This window comes from Balaenoptera musculus, chromosome 1, assembly GCF_009873245.2.
Source record: "Balaenoptera musculus isolate JJ_BM4_2016_0621 chromosome 1, mBalMus1.pri.v3, whole genome shotgun sequence".
In the NCBI taxonomy this organism is placed as follows: domain Eukaryota; kingdom Metazoa; phylum Chordata; class Mammalia; order Artiodactyla; family Balaenopteridae; genus Balaenoptera; species Balaenoptera musculus.
The window spans coordinates 43,143,461-43,161,234 of record NC_045785.1 but is presented as its reverse complement, the minus strand read 5'-3'; the positions used below and the strand labels follow the sequence as shown (position 1 = coordinate 43,161,234).

The 17,774-nt window shown below is 40.1% G+C and overlaps 1 protein-coding gene across 7 annotated transcripts in view; it reads right to left on the bottom strand.

Annotated features, from left to right (window-relative positions):
* The window catches only part of OSBPL9 (oxysterol binding protein like 9), a 169,057-nt gene that overhangs the window by 55,694 nt on the left and 95,589 nt on the right, over positions 1-17,774 (bottom strand). The window contains exon 1 of one of the 7 annotated variants that reach the window (XM_036832046.1): positions 8,937-9,123. The exons of 4 other annotated variants lie outside the window; for them this stretch is intronic. In XM_036832046.1, coding sequence (XP_036687941.1) covers positions 8,937-8,963 — 27 coding nt within the window. In that variant the 5' untranslated portion in view covers positions 8,964-9,123. Of the gene's footprint in view, positions 1-8,807; positions 9,124-17,774 lie in introns of those variants that run through there. 2 more of the 7 variants (XM_036832049.1, XM_036832057.1) reach the window with 2 other exon arrangements.

Below are 17,774 nucleotides of genomic sequence, written 5' to 3'. Positions count from 1 at the left end.
TAAGAATCCACCTGCCAAGGCAGGGGACAGGGGTTCGAGCCCTGGTCTGGGAGGATACCACCTGCCGCAGAGCAACTAAGCCCGTGCATCACAACTACTAAGCCGGCGCTCTAGAGCCCGTGAGCCACACTACTGAGCCCACGTGCCACAACTACTGAAGCCAGCGCGCCTAGAGCCCACGCTCCACAACGAGAAGCCACCACAATGAGAAGCCCACGCACTGTGACAAAGTAGCCCCCGCTCACCACAACTAGAGAAAGCCCCATGTGCAGCAACGAAGACCCAACGTGGCCAAAAATAAATATATAATAAATAAATAAATAAAAAGAAAAAAATATTAAAGTCATACGAAAAGTTATTGCCAAAAGTAAATAAAACAAACAAAAACGTGAAGTTTGTAAACCGCGTGACCATTACCCTAGTTTGTCTGGGATATCCCTAGTTATGTCTGTTGTATCAACAAAATTATTAGCAGCCTCCTTCACTCTCAAAGTGCCCCAGTTTGGACAATAAATTATATGTTCTCTCTCTCTATAAAGGTTGTAACTAGCATTTCAGAGATATAAAAGTCTGGAAGGCATACAGGATTGCCTCGAGATTTCAGAATGCAGCAAATTACTCAAAAAAAAATCTAAAATGAAATATGAGTTTACAGCCTCTGAATGTAGAAAGCAAATTACAAAAGTAAAATAAACACCAGAATTCAAGTCAAGTAATACTGGTTGAGTGCTTACCTTATTCTAGATAAATAGAGACATGAACAATAAAGAAGTTACATTTTGAAAAGTTATTTTATTCACACACACACACACCTGAAATAAAACACATGAAACAAAACACATGAGATGCAGATGTTATTCCTAGGGAGTGCGATTGAGAAAGAGGGGCATTTAAGGCAGGGACTCTTTAATTTTTACTTTATACATTCATGATGTCTGATTTTTAAAAGTATCTATTTACTTAAATTCAGAAACTTTATGTAAAAAGTATTCAGAAACTGTGTAGGTTATAAATACGTTTCAAAAATTTTATAACTGTTTTAGCTTGCAAAATCATCAGCATTATTATTTTAAAATTATCTACCAAACCCTCAAATGACTTGAGAGAGTAAATTTGGCAATGCTGAAGCTGCTCAGATACACCTTTCCAAGCAAAATAAAATACAGCATAAAAAACTTGTAACATTACTTACAGATAAAGTACAAACTAGCAAAAACAAAAAACAAAAAGCCCATACACTTAAAAATTAGCAATCACTGCTATACTGGAATAAATGCTGAGAAGAAAAATGGCCAGTAAAACAAAGCAAAATACCTAATTTTCTTCCCACATCCTTCCTGCCAATTCCATGGTCATGAGTCAACATTCAAAAAAGCAAACTCATAAAAAACAAAAACACCTACTACATGACCCCCCCAACAAAGCACTGTTTGACCATGTTGTTTTGGCAATTAGCCAAAGCTTCTTTTTCACATACTAGTGGGTCAGGCTACTGACCGTATCTTTTTTAAAATTAAAAGTCTTGGGTTAAGTCATTCCAGGATCTTAAATAAGCTCTGAGCTGCTTACTAGAGGGGATGCAAAAAATATATTCTTCCCCTTCCCAACCTCAGATTACTGCCTGTCATTCAGCTTTCACAGCATTTTTTTAAAAACATCTTTACTGGAGTATAATTGCTTTACAATGGTGTGTTAGTTTCTGCTGTATAACAAAGTGAATCAGCTATACGTATACATATATCCCCATATCCCCTCCCTCTTGCATCTCCCTCCCACCCTCCCTATCCCACCCCTCTAGGTGGACACAAAGCACCGAACTGATCTCCCTGTGCTATGCAGGTTCTTCCCACTAGCTATCTATTTTACATTTGGTAGTGTATATATGTCAATGCTACTCTCTCACTTTGTCCCAGCTTACCCTTCCCCCTCCCCATGTCCTCAAGTCCATTCTCTACGTCTGCATCTTTATTCCTGCCCTGCCACAAGGTTCACCAGGACTTTTTTTTTTTTTTTTTTTTTAAATTATTATTTATGGCTGTGTTGGGTCTTCGTTTCTGTGTGAAGGCTTTCTCTAGTTGCGGCAAGCGGGGGCCACTCCTCATCGCGGTGCGCGGGCCTCTATCGCGGCCTCTCTTGTTGTGGAGCACAGGCTCCAGACGCGCAAGCTCAGTAGTTGTGGCTCACGGGCCTAGCCGCTCCGCGGCATGTGGGATCCTCCCAGACCAGGGCTCGAACCCGTGTCCCCTGCATTGGCAGGCAGACTCTCAACCACTGCGCCACCAGGGAAGCCCCCAGGACTTTTTTTTTTTAAGATTCCATACATATGTGTTAGCATACGGTATATGTTTTTCTCTTTCTGACTTACTTCACTCTGTATGACAGACTCTAGGTCCATCCACCTCACTACAAATAACTCAATTTCGTTTCTTTTTATGGCTGAGTAATATTCCATTGTGTACATGTGCCACAACTTCTTTATCCATTCATCTGTTGATGGACACTTAGGTTGCTTCCATGCCCTGGCTATTGCAAATAGTGCTGCAGTGAACATTGTGGTACATGTGTCTTTTTGAATTATGGTTTTCTCAGGGTATATGCCCAGTAGTGGGATTGCTGGGTCATATGGTAGTTCTATTTTTAGTTTTTTAAGGAACCTCCACACTGTTCTCCATAGTGGCTAGATCAATTTACACTCCCACCAACAGTGCAAGAGGGTTCCCTTTTCTCCACATCTTCTCCAGCACTTATTGTTTGTAGATTGCTTGATGATGGCCATTCTGACCGGTGTGAGATGAGGTGACACCTCGCTGTGGTTTTGATTTACATTTCTCTAATGATTAGTGATGTTGAGCATCCTTTCATGTGTTTGTTGGCAATCTGTATATCTTCTTTGGAGAAATGTCTATTTAGGTCTTCAGCCCATTTTTGGATTGGGTTGTTTGTTTTTTTGATATTGAGCTGCATGAGCTGCCTGTATATTTTGGAGATTAATCCTCTGTTAGTTGCTTCATTTGCAAATATTTTCTCCCATTCTGAGGGTTGTCTTTTCGTCTTGTTTATGGTTTCCTTTGCTGTGCAAAAGCTTTTAAGTTTCATTAGGTCCCATATGTTAATTTTTGTTCTTATTTCCATTTCTCTAGGAGGTGGGTCAAAGCTTCACAGCATTTTGAAAAGCAAAAACTCTCACTGTTATCAAGGGTCCACCAAAAACGGAAGTTTTAGGAAGTTTTATGCAAATCTGCTCTACATATAATGATGGAAAAAATCACATTAAACACATGAATTCTTAAACTGAATGTTTTAATAGTTCAAGTTTTGAAATAACTGCAGAATTCTCATACTCATTCATAATACTTGTTGAAAATTTGATTACGAAATGTTTTCACAAACGAAACCTAATATATTCCTCTAACAAAACTGGATCTCTCTACATAGGAAAATATAACAAACTGAAAATGAAACACCCAAGGGAAGTTAAATGATAAGCTAGTCAGGCCAACAGACAATCAGTACTAAATGGCTTATTTCTCACACAAAACAGCCAAACAAAATAGAATAAATACAACAACACTGAATTGGAAAGAACAGATTCTGTAACTGGTTTGGCATTTATCCCTTAAAAATCATATATGCTGAAGCAGTTTTTGTATGTCTAATTTTAGCTGCCAGTGAACATCAAACAGAAGGAAACAGGTTGTTTCTGCTAAGGCTGCTAAAAGTGCAGTACAAAATTACCCTGATTTATCCTGATTACCCTAATTGTTGTCAGAAATCTATCAAAATGGTCTAAAATATGATTAGAATATATGCCCGACAGGACAGGACTCTTTTTGTTCTCTACTGTATCCCCCAGGCTAGTGTTTTGTTTGTAGCAAATGCTCAATAAAATTTTTGTAAATGAATGAAGAAATTCTGAAATGTACCTACCTGTTAGGATTTAAACATAAAAAAACAAAGAAGTTCTTGCAGATTATAAACCAGAGTGCTCAGGAAAAAAATCATAAATAACATTTAATTATTCTTAATGATTTATTATATTACAAGTATGGATGCTGAAAATTTTTAAGGCTAATTGAAAGTTTTTAAGAAAAGAGAAATTGAACAGGAGGAAAGACACTGTACCACCCAGGCAGTACAAGAAGCAACATCAGCTGAACAACTGAAACAAACTTCTAGAAACTCATTCTCTCCCACCAAGTCTCATGAGCACAGTTTTATACATGCTACTCTGGGCTTAGAATTCAGTGTTACAGTAATGATTTATTCACTGGTGTTTTTTATGACTATGACAACATTGTGCTGGATGCTTTGGACATGCCAAGATGAAGCAGATACAGATCGCACCCTAAGAGTTTCAAATGTGTAGTAGGAGATAAAAATCTGTCTACAAATAACGATTCAAGCATGGTAGATTAAGTGTTATGAGAAAGATACTAAGAGATTCAAAGAAGAAAGTTAAGGGGATGAAAAAAGCTTCACAGAGGTAGCATTTTAGACTGTAGGATTCTGACAGAGATGGGGAGGGCAAAAATTATTAACAGTAGTAGGCAAGGGCAGGAAACATCATAATCAGATGGGATTTTTGAACTCTTCAACCAAGTGACTAGAGAAATGAGGGCAGGGTTAAGGAAACTAACAAGGGATGCTGAGGTACCCAAGAATTAGGAACAGCAGGAAGCCTTCACCACTCCCAAGCCTGAAGGAACAAGGAGTGAAACAATGTAAATCCAAGTAGGCTCAAAGGACACTCTAGTTGTAGCCACTGCTACAAATGCATGGAAGCAGAGAAAGAACAAGAGGAATAAATACCCCAAAGGTTCCCTCTTTTCTTCCTTCTATCTTCCATCCTCTCATTGGCTAAACCCTACCAGAAGCCAGAGGATAAAGAACTCCAGATGACACAGGCTGTAAAGCTCAGCCTCCTGAAGCAGGCAGTAGAGAGGGGCAGAGAATGAATCTGCAGGAAAATGGAGAATAACCAGAAAAGCCCATCTTCCCAGACTCAGGAACCAGTATATAAGCACAAAGAGAGACTGGAAAGCACAAGGAATCCAAATAAGGAATGACATTCTCTTGGAGAAGTATGTAAGATGCTATTTTTCAGATCTGGGTACTGAATCTGAAAGGAAACCAAAATTAGTGCCTGAACCGGAAAAATTACTGGGACTTGGAGAGTGAGGGGAGCAGTGAATGAATAGCAGCATCAGAGTAGCACTCCAGTTCTCTCTAGAGCTAATAAAAGAGGAAGAATCATAGGCTGTAGTCCTAGTTATTCTAATCTCTAACTGTGTGACCTTGGCCAAGTCACTTGGCTTCTCTGAAACTGTTTTCTCCATTATAAAAATAGGTAGAAGCCGAATTAAAACTTTAAGATCCCTTCCAGTTCTAAGATTCTGTGAAGCCAGTATATCCAGGTAAATAACCATATTCACCAGGTGAGTAAATACCTCACCATACTGGAAAAACCTGGGGTCCACTTACTCACTTTCGAAAAAAATTAATTTCATTTAAATAAAGACAATAAGAACTTACAGGTTCTAACTGCAGCCAGGTCCTCCACCGTAGGACAAAAAATGTTAAAACACAAGCAAAAATTTAGTGTAACCTTGAAACTGAATGAGGAAGACTAATGCAACCAGATTTAAAAACATGCTCTGGAATGCAGAGAATGCAAAGTAACAACCGAGTAAGCAGAATAACTTGGTTGAAGTGGCACATTTCAGAAAAAACAAAATTAGCTGCTCAAGTCAATATAGCAAAGAAGCAAAGTTCTTAAAGGTGTTTCCAGAAATAAATGAACTCCAGTGTGGAAAGGGCTACAAGTATCTCCCCCGTCCCACAACACACACAGAGCAACCATTACCTTTCCTTCGTAACACAAATATTCACTGAACATCTGTTATGTGCCAGGTACTATCAATGCCTTCAAAGGACATCTTTAAGAGCAATACAGATAATAGCAATTATAATTAATCATTACCTAATCTTCTGGAATGAGATCAGATTTCACCCCTTCTAAGCAGTCTCCCTGACTTCTCTAGCCAGCAACATGCTTTTTCCTACGATACTAACTACTACAGAACCAATTTGTGCTGGTACTGCTGCTAGTATTCTTTCAACTATATCAGAGGTCATGTAGGTTGGGGGAGGAGGAGTTTGCCTGGAAATCTGCTCACCATTTGTAACATTATTTATAAACATTTTCTCCAGTCCGGTCTCTCAGGTGTGACAGCAACCAGGGAGCTTGGTGACTTAGCAAGCATTTCTAACTCACAGGGATAAACCCAGCTCCAGTACAGTGAGCCAAAGGTTGCACACTTAGGACATGATTAAGCCACATATTCTGATCATTTTAACGAGGATCCACTAAGCACCCACAATGTGCCAAGCACTGGACTAGGGGCAAAGGGCCTAGGAATAAAGGAGGTTAGAGTCTAATCCAAGAATCAGGTATGTGCACAGAAATTTACAGAAGTATGAACAAAGTGCTGTAGTAGCACATGAAGGGCAACAGTAATTCTAACTTGCTCTGCCTGAAGGAAGGAAGACATCAAAGAAAAAGTAACATGCAAACTGTATGTCAAAGGAAGAAGTGGAGATTTATCACTTGATTGAATTCTAAGCAATTATAATTCTAATCAAGAGGGAAAGGCTGTGACTGGACCAAGAGCTATGAGAGGCTATGCCACGTTCCAAATGGTTAACAGCTCACAGTGCTAGAGTAGATGCCTTGGGTAGGCCGCCTGCAGCTGAGTCCACACTCAAGAGCGATAAATTAGGACCAGGTTGTGAAGGGCCTTAAAGAACATTCCCAGCATCTGGGCTTTGGCAAGGGGGAGCCAAAACAGACTTTTAAGCACAGCAGTGATTCAGTGGGATCTGACTATGGATAAAGAGTATGGGAAGAGGGGGTCTAGAGACAGGGAGACTAGTTAGGTTTTGAAAAAGTCTAGGTGAGATGATGAGGGCCTGAATTAAAGCATTATCAGGTGGAAAAAAGAGGCCAAATCCAAGAGACATTACTAAGGCAAATTTAACAGGACCTGGTGACCGGACACGGAAAATAAGGGAGATGGAAAATGGCTTTAAATGACTAATTGCCTGTGTATGGTGGAACTACGATTAATTAAAATACTTCAGGAGAAGTACTTGGCTTAAACACATTTTCAGCCTAAGCACTATTCTTTCAAACATAATATTTGTTTAAGCCTTTACTGGAAAATCTTCCTAAATATAATTTTAGGCCAAGTACATTATAGTACGCATAAAAACTGTCTTTTTCTATAGAATCCCCATAAACATCAGTTCTTACTCAACACTATAAAGTTTAGATACTGATAGAACTCAATATATCCTAGGGAACATCTTAGAATTTCCTTTTTAGAATAAAAGCCTGATATCCTTTTTCTCAAGCAATAGACTGCAAACTATGCAACTGCCTGATTCTCCAATCAGCAGAATATGGTTGTATCACAATGCTCTTTACTGGCTGAACCAAACTTATCAACTGGGGATGGTTCAGTGGTTAGATTATTACTGAATCCAATCTTTCCACACTAAAGGGGAAAAAAAAAAACCAACTAGGACTTTGGAAACATCAAAATGGATGTGACCAGCAGTCACTGCAGCCTAATATTTACTGAAGGGCACCTCAAGTAAAATGTCATCTCTGTCAAAACCAAACTCAGAACACTTTGAAAACAGATCCAGCTTCTCTGTTATCTTTCTAATTTCCCATTTAAGTTCTCCAGACTAAAAGTCTGATTTTTAGTGGTTTTTATCTTCCCTGGGCTAGGAAAGGTAATAGGTATTTTAATTTAAGTTGCTGGCATACACAAAAAGTGAAAAAAAATTTTTTTAAATTTTAAGTAAATGAGAGATGTTAACACTATTCATTAAAGAGCTTTATCACAAACTCAGTTCAATAAAGGCAATGTTCTGAGAGATGACTCACAGTGGATGAGAATTTCCAACTTAAAGTTCACTACAAAAACTCTTAAAACTGCAACTACTATTTTAAGATCTCTCCCACCTTCTCCACTCAAAACTAGGAGAAATAATTACTTGATTTGTTTTTGATTTCCTGAACACAGATAAAAGTAAACGGTTTAATCAACAAGCAAAGCCAAATGTTAACTTCAAATTAGCAAAAAGAAGTTTTCTTGATCAATACATCTCTCGCTCTTTCATAACAAAAATACTTGTTAAGTGTAGTAGGAATGCGGCGAAAAATGCATGATTCAAACATACTTCCTGGTCTATTGCTTATATTCAACTTTCCATAACCAAGCTTACTGAGAACCTAAACCTTTCCCTGCAGTTTTTACGAGAACCCCCTACAACTATTCCAAAGTTTTCACTATCTTTGCACAAGCTACCCAAAAGGCATAAAACCACCTCCCTCGCCCCCTCCACACTCACACTCGCAAATAATAGCATCCATAATTATTACACACAAAAATACTGGGCCAGACAAGAACACAGAGCCAAAACTGAAACAACAGAAAATGTTTGGCCCGCAACTGGAAATTCTATTAATGGGCAACTGGTCAAAATTAGGCTTTCACATTAAGAGAAAGTTTAACTCTTGCGTTTAGTATCTTGAGACAGCTTTCGAAAGGAAAACAGAGTTCCACGAAAATGAATCGAAAAAGGGGAAGCGACTCTCTCCAGACTGGTTTGGTGGCGAATGACCTTTCAGTGGTACAGAATTAGGCCCCTAGCCTCTGCCTCCAACCATCCCGGCGGAGGAAGTGAGGAGAGTCCCAGAGAAGAGAGGGCTCGGGCGGCCACGTCGTCCTACTCACCCCAGGGGGCGGCGGGAAGGAGGCAGGGAGAGAACGACATTCGCGCCCACGGCCCGGGCAAGCAGCAGGGTCCCTGGGGACTCAGGGGTGGGAGCCGGCCCCTCTCCCAGACCCTCCGGGTCTACTCACTCCGCAAGCAGCCGTCAAGAAAGCCATTCGCCAAGGCCCCCGCCCTCTGTGCCTCCAGGGGAGGGAGCCGAGGGCTGCTTCCGGGCACCCCCTCTTCTCCTCCCTCCGCCGGATCACCGGGCCGATGCGCAGTCGGTCAGGTCAGCTACAGCCGGTCCCCCGGGACAGCCCCTCGCCCCCCTACTCCTACTCCTGCCCCGCCCAGGCCTAGGGGCCGCCCCGATTGGCTGGCCCTGCCACCTCCTGGCAAAGAGACCCCTGGCGATTGGCCATGGGTCACCTGCTGAAAAGGAGGTGAGTGGCCGACGATTGGCGGTTAGGCCAATTTTGGGGTGGAGAGGCGGGAGGGGCCGGCCGCAGCGGGCGAGCATCCGGAGAGCCCGGCTACCCCGCCGCCTCCTCACTGAGCCTAGGGCTCATCTCGGGGCCCGGGCCTGCTCCCGCGCCCGGACCTGTGCGGGACACGCGGCCGCCCCGGCACGCCAATGCAGCCCGCAGGAAAGGAAGCTCGTGGCTCGAGGGAGCTCAGCTAGGCTTCGAGGCTTCGGGGCTTCGGCCCCGGAGATTCCCATAGGGTGGCGACTGGGGAAGGACCCGGTCACGGACTTAAACGTGCTACACCTACACCCACCCGCTGCTAGCTCGACATCCAATATATTGGCAGCTGTGGAGCCAAGTTTCATCTGGATAACTGCTTTTGCTTACGTCCGAAAAGTTGTGTGTGTCACGAGGCGGGGGAGGGCGTGAGGGGAGGAGGAGATACTATATCAATAAACAAAAGCAGGGGTGCCTGTTTTATTTTATTAATCCAGGGAAACACTGGGCTTGCTGTTGTGCCACAGCTCCATAAGGAATATAGGTGGCTTGTGAAGATGCTTCAGGAATCCAAATGGCATAACTTCAAATTAGATGGAAAGTTCGGACTTAGAGGACCTCAGCAGAGAACCATCCAAAATGCAGGAAATCACAGACGTAAATAAATGACTGACTTACTGACCTGGAGGACAATTAACTTCTGCTTTTACTATTTTTTCCTTATGGTTATTTATATACCTGTAATTCTACTAAACTAAGCATCTAATTTTTGTAGCTCTACTGGTAGCCCCTACAACTAGCACATTGTACACTGCACAAAAGGCTCAATAGATGCTTGCTGCACTGTGTTAAAGATCCCTTAAGTTTGTTTTATGCAATTTTTTTCAAAACGTCCAATGCCAAATGCACTCTCTTTTTCCCGCACCCCCTTCCTCAAAAGCCGGGTCCTCTTCCAGTCCTCCCTGTATCAGTAAATGAAAACCACTACCATCCACTCGATATGCGAGCCATAAACCTGGCAGTCCTTGACACTTTCCTCATTCCACATTCAATCCATCACCACGTTCTGCCATTTTTACCTCCTGAATACAATCTCAGTTCTACCTCTCTCCATCACCACCACTCAATTACAGGTCCCAGCCTCTTGCAACAATCTCCTTAGTAAAGTATTCCTGCTTCTTAAAGCTCCTGCAATTCATCCTCAACACTATGGCCACAGTAGTCAGTTTCCAAAACCTAAATCATTACTCCCATCTCGCCCCGCCCCATCCCGCCCCATCCCGCCCCATCCCGCCCCATCCCGCCCCATTAAAGAACTTCAACTGCTTTCCGTTGTGCTTAGGATACAACTCAGCATTCAGCAATGGTGGGCAAGGTTTAGCCCTACCTGCCCCTCACCCCATCTTAACACCTTCCACTCCCTCATTTTCTGCACTCCACACAATGGCCTTTTTCATGTTTCTTCAATTTGCCTTGGACCTTCTAACCTCAGGGCCTTGGCACATGGCCCCTGTGGTTACTTTTGTCTATTACACTGTCCCCTTGAAGCTAATCCCTCACTTTCTTTTTCTTTTAATATTTATTTATTTGGTTGTGCCGGGTCTTAGTTGCGGCAGGTGGGTTCCTTAGTTGCGGCATGCGAACTCTTCCTTGCGGCATGTGGGATCTAGTTCCCTGAACAGGGATCAAACCCGGGCCCTAGGCATTGGGAGCTCGGAGTCTTAACCACTACACCACCAGGGAAATCCCAATCCCCACCCTTCACTTAATTTACTTCTACTCATCATCATTTCCTCCCTGCCTATGTGAATTCTTCCTATTTTATGCTCTCATAGCCCATGCAACCCTCCTTTATAAAACTTATTACAGCCCCAGTAAGTCCCCTACATATCAACGAGTTCCATTCTGAGAACGTTTGCAAGTCTAATTTGTTCGTAAGTCCAACAAAGTTGGCCTAGGTACCCAAATAACACAATCGGCTATATAGTACTGTACTGTAATAGGTTTATAATATTTTTCACACAAATAATACATAAAAAACAAACACAAAAAATAAAGAAAACATTTTTAATCTTACAGTACAGTAACTTGAAAAGTACAGTAGTACAGTACAACAGCTGGCATACAAGGGCTGGCATTGAGTGAACAGGCAAGAAGAGTTACTGACTGGAGGAGGGAGAGGAGCTGGGAGATGGTAGAGCTGAAGGATCTTCAGCAATAGGAGACAGAGGGTAAACTGCGATTTCACTCACGACTGATGTTGATGGAATACACGTTTGCATCTTTGAAAGTCTGCAACTTGAAGGTTTTCTATCTATCTGCATACTTTAATGTTTTATGTTCACCACTAGACTGTAAGAGGTAAAGAGGCAAGGATCTATCTGATTTTGTTCATCAAAGCCTCAATTTAGCCAAATGCCTGGCACATATTAGGTGCTCAATAATGGATTTCCTATGGTAACAGAGTCTGAAAATAAACATCAATTCTATGATAAGCATCAATTAAACTATAAGCAGTGATGGAGAAAAATACATTAATTTTGCCAGATGGACAAGGTCAATGTCTAAGAACCTCCACTAATACCCTTTACATTTTTCCTTTAATATCTGCTTTTTTAGCGGTTAATTTTGTGCCAGAGCAGCTCAGAGGGCTTAATTCAATATTGGCTGATCAAACAGTTCTCCAGGCCAAGGGGCAAAAAAGTCTATATATTGTACTAATTGACCCTGTAAGAGACATAATACTAATTTATGTAATTCCTGCTTACCAGTTCTTTCATGTGATTTTCATGTGTTCTTTCTCACTCCACAACAAGACAGAAAGACCCATAGGGTAATCAAGGACTTTGTATTTAACAATACACACTGGGACTTCCCTGGTGGCGCAGTGGTTAAGAATCCGCCCGCCAATGCAGGCAACACGGGTTCGATCCCTGGTCCGGGAAGATCCCACATGCTGTGGAGCAACTGAGCCCCCTGCACCACAACTACTGAACCTGCGCTCTAGAGCCCACGAGCCACACAATTACTGAGCTCACGTGCCGCAACTACTGCAGCCCGCATGCCTAGAGCCTGTGCTCCGCAGCAAAGTAAAGCCACCGCAATGAGAAGCCCGCACACCGCAACAAAGAGTAGACCCCGCCCGCCGCAGCTAGAGAAAGCCCGCACACAGCAACGAAGACCCAATGCAGCCAAAAAATAAATAAACTTATTTTTAAAAAAACACAGTACATACCAAAGTATCAGATTTTTTTTAAAGTGTCCTCCACATCTTCCATCATCATCATCATCATCATCATCATCATCATCATCATCATCATCACATGTCAGTAGCTTCAAAATCTAAGGCACTATCATTTTTGACAGTGTAGTGTAAATAGTTAAGTCCTAGTAAAAATTTAGTGGAACCAATTATAATTAGGGTTTCTTTTGATAGATTTAAGTGTTAAGACTGGTATGGCAATAGAGAATATGACTTATGACAGTCTCTTAATAATATAGCTACAGTCCAGAGTCTACCTTTTCACGGTTTTATATTAGCGATAACTGTGTTACAGACATATAATTCTCATTTTCCTAATCCTAGTGTAAAGTTAGTGTGCACAAAAGATGTAGCATTTAAAATGAAAAGTAATTAAACAATACAAGGCAACATACCCATTTTATCCCAAGAAACTATAGGACTTCTAAGCAAATTTGTGTTGGAAAAAACTCAAATTTATGTTTAAAAACACTCAAGTGTTATTTTTTTTAAAATTTTATTTATTTATTTATTTATGGCTGTGTTGGGTCTTCGTTTCTGTGTGAGGGCTTTCTCTAGTTGCAGCAAGTGGGGGCCACTCTTCATCGCGGTGCGCGGGCCTCTCACTATTGCGGCCTCTCTTGTTGTGGAGCACAGGCTCCAGACGCACAGGCTCAGCAATTGTGGCTCACGGGCCTAGTCGCTCTGCGGCATGTGGGATCTTCCCAGACCAGGGCTCGAACCCGTGTTCCCTGCATTGGCAGGCAGATTCTCAACCACTGCGCCACCAGGGAAGCCCCCACTCAAGTGTTTTTAAAGAAATCTACAAGTTGTTTTAGAAGAAAATTAAGTGACCAATGCCTTAAAGTCATATATGACAACTGATTTCCAACCCATGTATCAAAGTGGTCTTCAATACTTATCTTCAAACTACATAACTAAAGCTACTAAGCGATTAAATTAAATTGATACTTAATTTTTTTTGTTGTTCAAGAGAAGAATGGAATATAGTGATTAAGAAGTATAAAAAACATCATTGGGGACTTCCCTGGTGGCGCAGTGGTTAGGAATCCTCATGCCAATGCAGGGGACACGGGTTCGAGCCCTGGTCCGGGAAGATCCCACATGCTGTGGAGCAACTAAGCCCGTGCTCTACAACTACTGAGCCTGTGCTCTAGAGCCCGCATGCCATAAATACAGAGCCCACATGCCACAACTACTGAAGCCCACATGCCTAGAGCCCGTGCTCTGCAACAAGAGAAGCCACCTCAATGAGAAGCCCGCACACCGCCATGAAGAGTAGTCTCCACTCACCGTGTGCAGCAACGAAGACACAACACAGCCAAAAATAAAATAAAATAAATAAATTTATTTAAAAAAATTATCATGTTGTATACTTTAAACTTATACAGTGATCTATGTCAAATTATCCTCAATAAACCTGGAGGAAAAGATTGAAAAACAAATACAAAACAAGAAAAACTTTAAAAGAAAAACACACACACCTCCAAATTTCCCTCTTGCTGCATCTCACAAAAAAAATGTATAAAACACAATCTAAGAAAAATCAAAACACTACGGTTCAGGGTGAGGGGGGATCTTTAAAAATGACAGGAAATCTATTGACTAAAAAATAGGCCAACTTTACCTATAGCTATTAAGATGAAAAGAACATTTTAACTATACAGAATTTATGTACTACTTTCAAAAATATTATTTCTGCTAGAGAGTCCAGTAATGTTTACCTATAAATCACATTCTACTCTGATGTCATTTTAGAGATAGATGACAAATACTTTTGATTACAATAGAAGAAAAGAAGAAGCAAAAGTAGGGGAAAAAAACTCATAGTTTCCCTAGGAATTTGCCTAGCAACTTAGGCCAAATGATTAGAGCAGACAACATTAAAAGACAACTCTTGGAAGCAGGATATGTAGCTCCACTATTTTGTCTGACCAGTACCCAGAAGTCTCAAAATTAAAGTCAGCCAATAAGTTTTCACATAGAAAATTTAGCCAGATGGAATAAATATACCATTTGGCATACAGTAGAAGCAGTCCCTAACTTGTGATCAGGACCACCATGTTCCAGAAGTTTCTGTATAAATTACTTGCAATTCTCAATGCATTATGAAACAAACAAACAAACAAAATATTTGGTTCAAGGTTAGGAATGAATACCCTCTACGCAACCCCACAATGATTATGATAGTGTACTGCTTATTCATCACTGTATCTTTAGTATCTCCCCACACAGAGACTGGCATGTATTAACTGCCTAATAAATGTCTAATGAATGAATGAAATGCCAGGTACTATGCTACAAAAATAGCAGTATACACAGCTAAAAAGGTTGAAAATGGGGAGTCTAACAAGGAGAACAGAGAAAGCAGAGGGGCAGAAGGCTAATGTTTTTCTGTTATAAGCCTTTTAGTACCATCCAATTTTAAAATTATATGAGAAAGGTGTTACTGCACTAATTTTTACAGTTAAATTCTGCATTGGTCACTTAACTTTCTTCTGAAACAACTTACAGGTTTCATTAAAACCATGTGAGTTGCCCAAAGTGGTTAGAAGTGCAGAGCTCGTTGCCACACGATGGATAAAACGGCTTTGTATTGTGTGATTACTCTTCATTTAAAATGCTCCAGCTTTTAGGCACACTAACTTTACATTAGGATTAGGATGTTAACAAACTGGAACTCTATGTTTTTCCTCTAAAGAAGGGGTGTAGGAAGAACTATTGCTTTTATTTTATATACTTCTACATAGCTAAATTTTTTTTGGAAGCGTGACTTACTTATGACATCCTATAAATGTAGTTTTACTGTAGTTTTTTAAAAATTCCATTCCCATGATTTTTATTTTCTTCTTTATACTAGGCTGAGCTCCATAAAGACAAGGACAATATGTCATTTATTCACAATTATATTCTCTACAACTAGTATAGTGCATGGAACACATTAAGTGTCTGATAAATATTTACCAAATAAATAAGTTTTCTGTATTCTCTATATGTTCTGAATTGAGCATGCACTATTTTTTTTTAAGTTTTAAACTTTATTTTTATAAAGAGAAGGCAGGAAAATATAAGTTCTAAAAGAATTCCATAAAAACACAGTTAAAATAAATTTTTGGCAGTTAAAGGAATAATCTTTAGCATCTATAAAATTGGATCATTTGTTTTTAGTTGTTTCCCAAGAGTTCAAGATAGACAGGCCACCACTATTACAACAAAATTTATTTAAAAAAGTGAATCCTTGAATTCTAAATTCCAATTTAGGAGCCAGAAATTTGTCTGCCCTCTCAGTAATAGCAACAACATTGGCAACATTCCTTAGGGGAATTTTCCTTTGTTGTAGGAACCCCAAGTAACTGGCTATTTCATACCATTTTACCTGTGGAGGAAGTGACACATCTATATTGCAATCATTTCCTTTGGGAAACAAAGGGCTTCAAGGGAGAAAAACAAAACACATCTATTTTCCTACATGATACAAAAATAAAATCTAATGAGGCTAGGGGAAACAATACATCTCAAAGTTCTCAATAAAGAGCAATATAAAAGCAATCTATACATCATGTGTTTGTTCATTAATTCCTTCAATTACTTCTTTATTTAACTAACATTTATCGAGCACCATTTAGAATGCCATTGAGAGCACCATTTAGAATGTACGGGGGTGGGAATGGTAAGAGTAGTAGTTGCATTAGTAATGGCTAAAAATTTGCCAAGTTATTACTATAGCTAGGCATTATTTCAACAAATTTACATTTAACTCATTTAATCATCAAAACAACCCTGTAAATTAGGTACTTTTATTATCTTCATTTTATAGATGAGGACATTGGAACTCAGAGTAATGTCAAGAATAAGTGGTGGCACTGGGATACAAACCAAGACATTCTGGTTCCAGAGTCAAGTCCTTCACCATACTTCACCATCTCTGGGAAGAAAATCTTTACTTTTTCTGCCAATCAAATTAACATTTAATTACATACTTCTAAATGTCCCATCTTCTGCATGTATTAACTTCAGAAAAAATATATATATATATAAATAACTCTTTTTATTACATGTATTTTAAAATAGCAAAGCTATCAGAGTCTAAGACTTCCCAAAGTTATCTTTTTCTTCTTGTTATTCCCAAAGACATGTAAATTCTCTTCAAAGCAAAAGCTCATATATTCCAAAATTGGATCAAATTAAGTACCTGACCTTAAGGAGTCTGCATCCTAACCGACGAGGTGCGAATTATATATACTTTAAAGGATGATAAGAAGAATATGGTAAGGACTCAGTGAACTGTGCAACGAGTATGACATTCAAAGGAAAGAGATCACTGAGTTTGGGGGGTGGAGGAGGAGGAGTTGGTCAGGGGAAGCTCCACATAAGAGGTCAGTTCTGAACTGGGCTTTGAAGAAAAGAGGCAGAATGCAAAGGCAGAGTGGAGGCAGATGGCATTACAGAGAGACGGAGCATCATGTACAAGAATGTAGAGACCAGAAATGAAAAGATGTGTTCAGAGGAAAGCAAGTAAACGGCAGCACTCTAGTAGGTTTATGTAGGGGTACAGTGGTGGAAATGTCCAGAAAGGCAGTCTGAGAATAGATCACATAGAGACTTGAATATCAGTCTAACCAACTGTGGAGGGAATCTCATCTGCCACATTCAGTCTAATCTGAATCTTAAAATACTTATCTTCTTACTGGATCACAAATTTGCTAAAATGATGCTAGTCATTTATAAAACAGCCTAAATTTAGAAGAAACTTATGAAGAAATTCATTAAAATGAATTCATAGAACTTCTTCATAGAAATTATGAAGTTGCTTTTAAAAAGCATAGCTCACAGAGTAACTTACAGATCTCCTAGTTCAACTCCATATTCATTTCTTACAGTCTCTTAATAGCAACTTCCTCATGTAATGTTTTTTAAGCCTCTGTTTGAATAACTTTCAAAGTGATGGGGAGTTCACTATAGGACCTGGGATGTCCTATACTAACTTGTCTAATCAAGCCAATTCCTGGACAAGTTAAGTAGAGATAAAGGACTATAAAACATCAGCTTTCTAGGATTCAATCCTGTAAATCAAAATAAAATAAAATCCTCTCTATATGCCACAATATAAGCTCTTTCAGTGGAGAATAAACATAGAAAACTATCTTTAGTATGGTAGAGTAGACATTTGTTGTTTTTGTTACCTAGGATCTTTTTTTCCCTATTCTGACTTTGCTTGGGGGCAAGGGGGTTGGGGGAACCACCTTCTACTCTATAAGCTA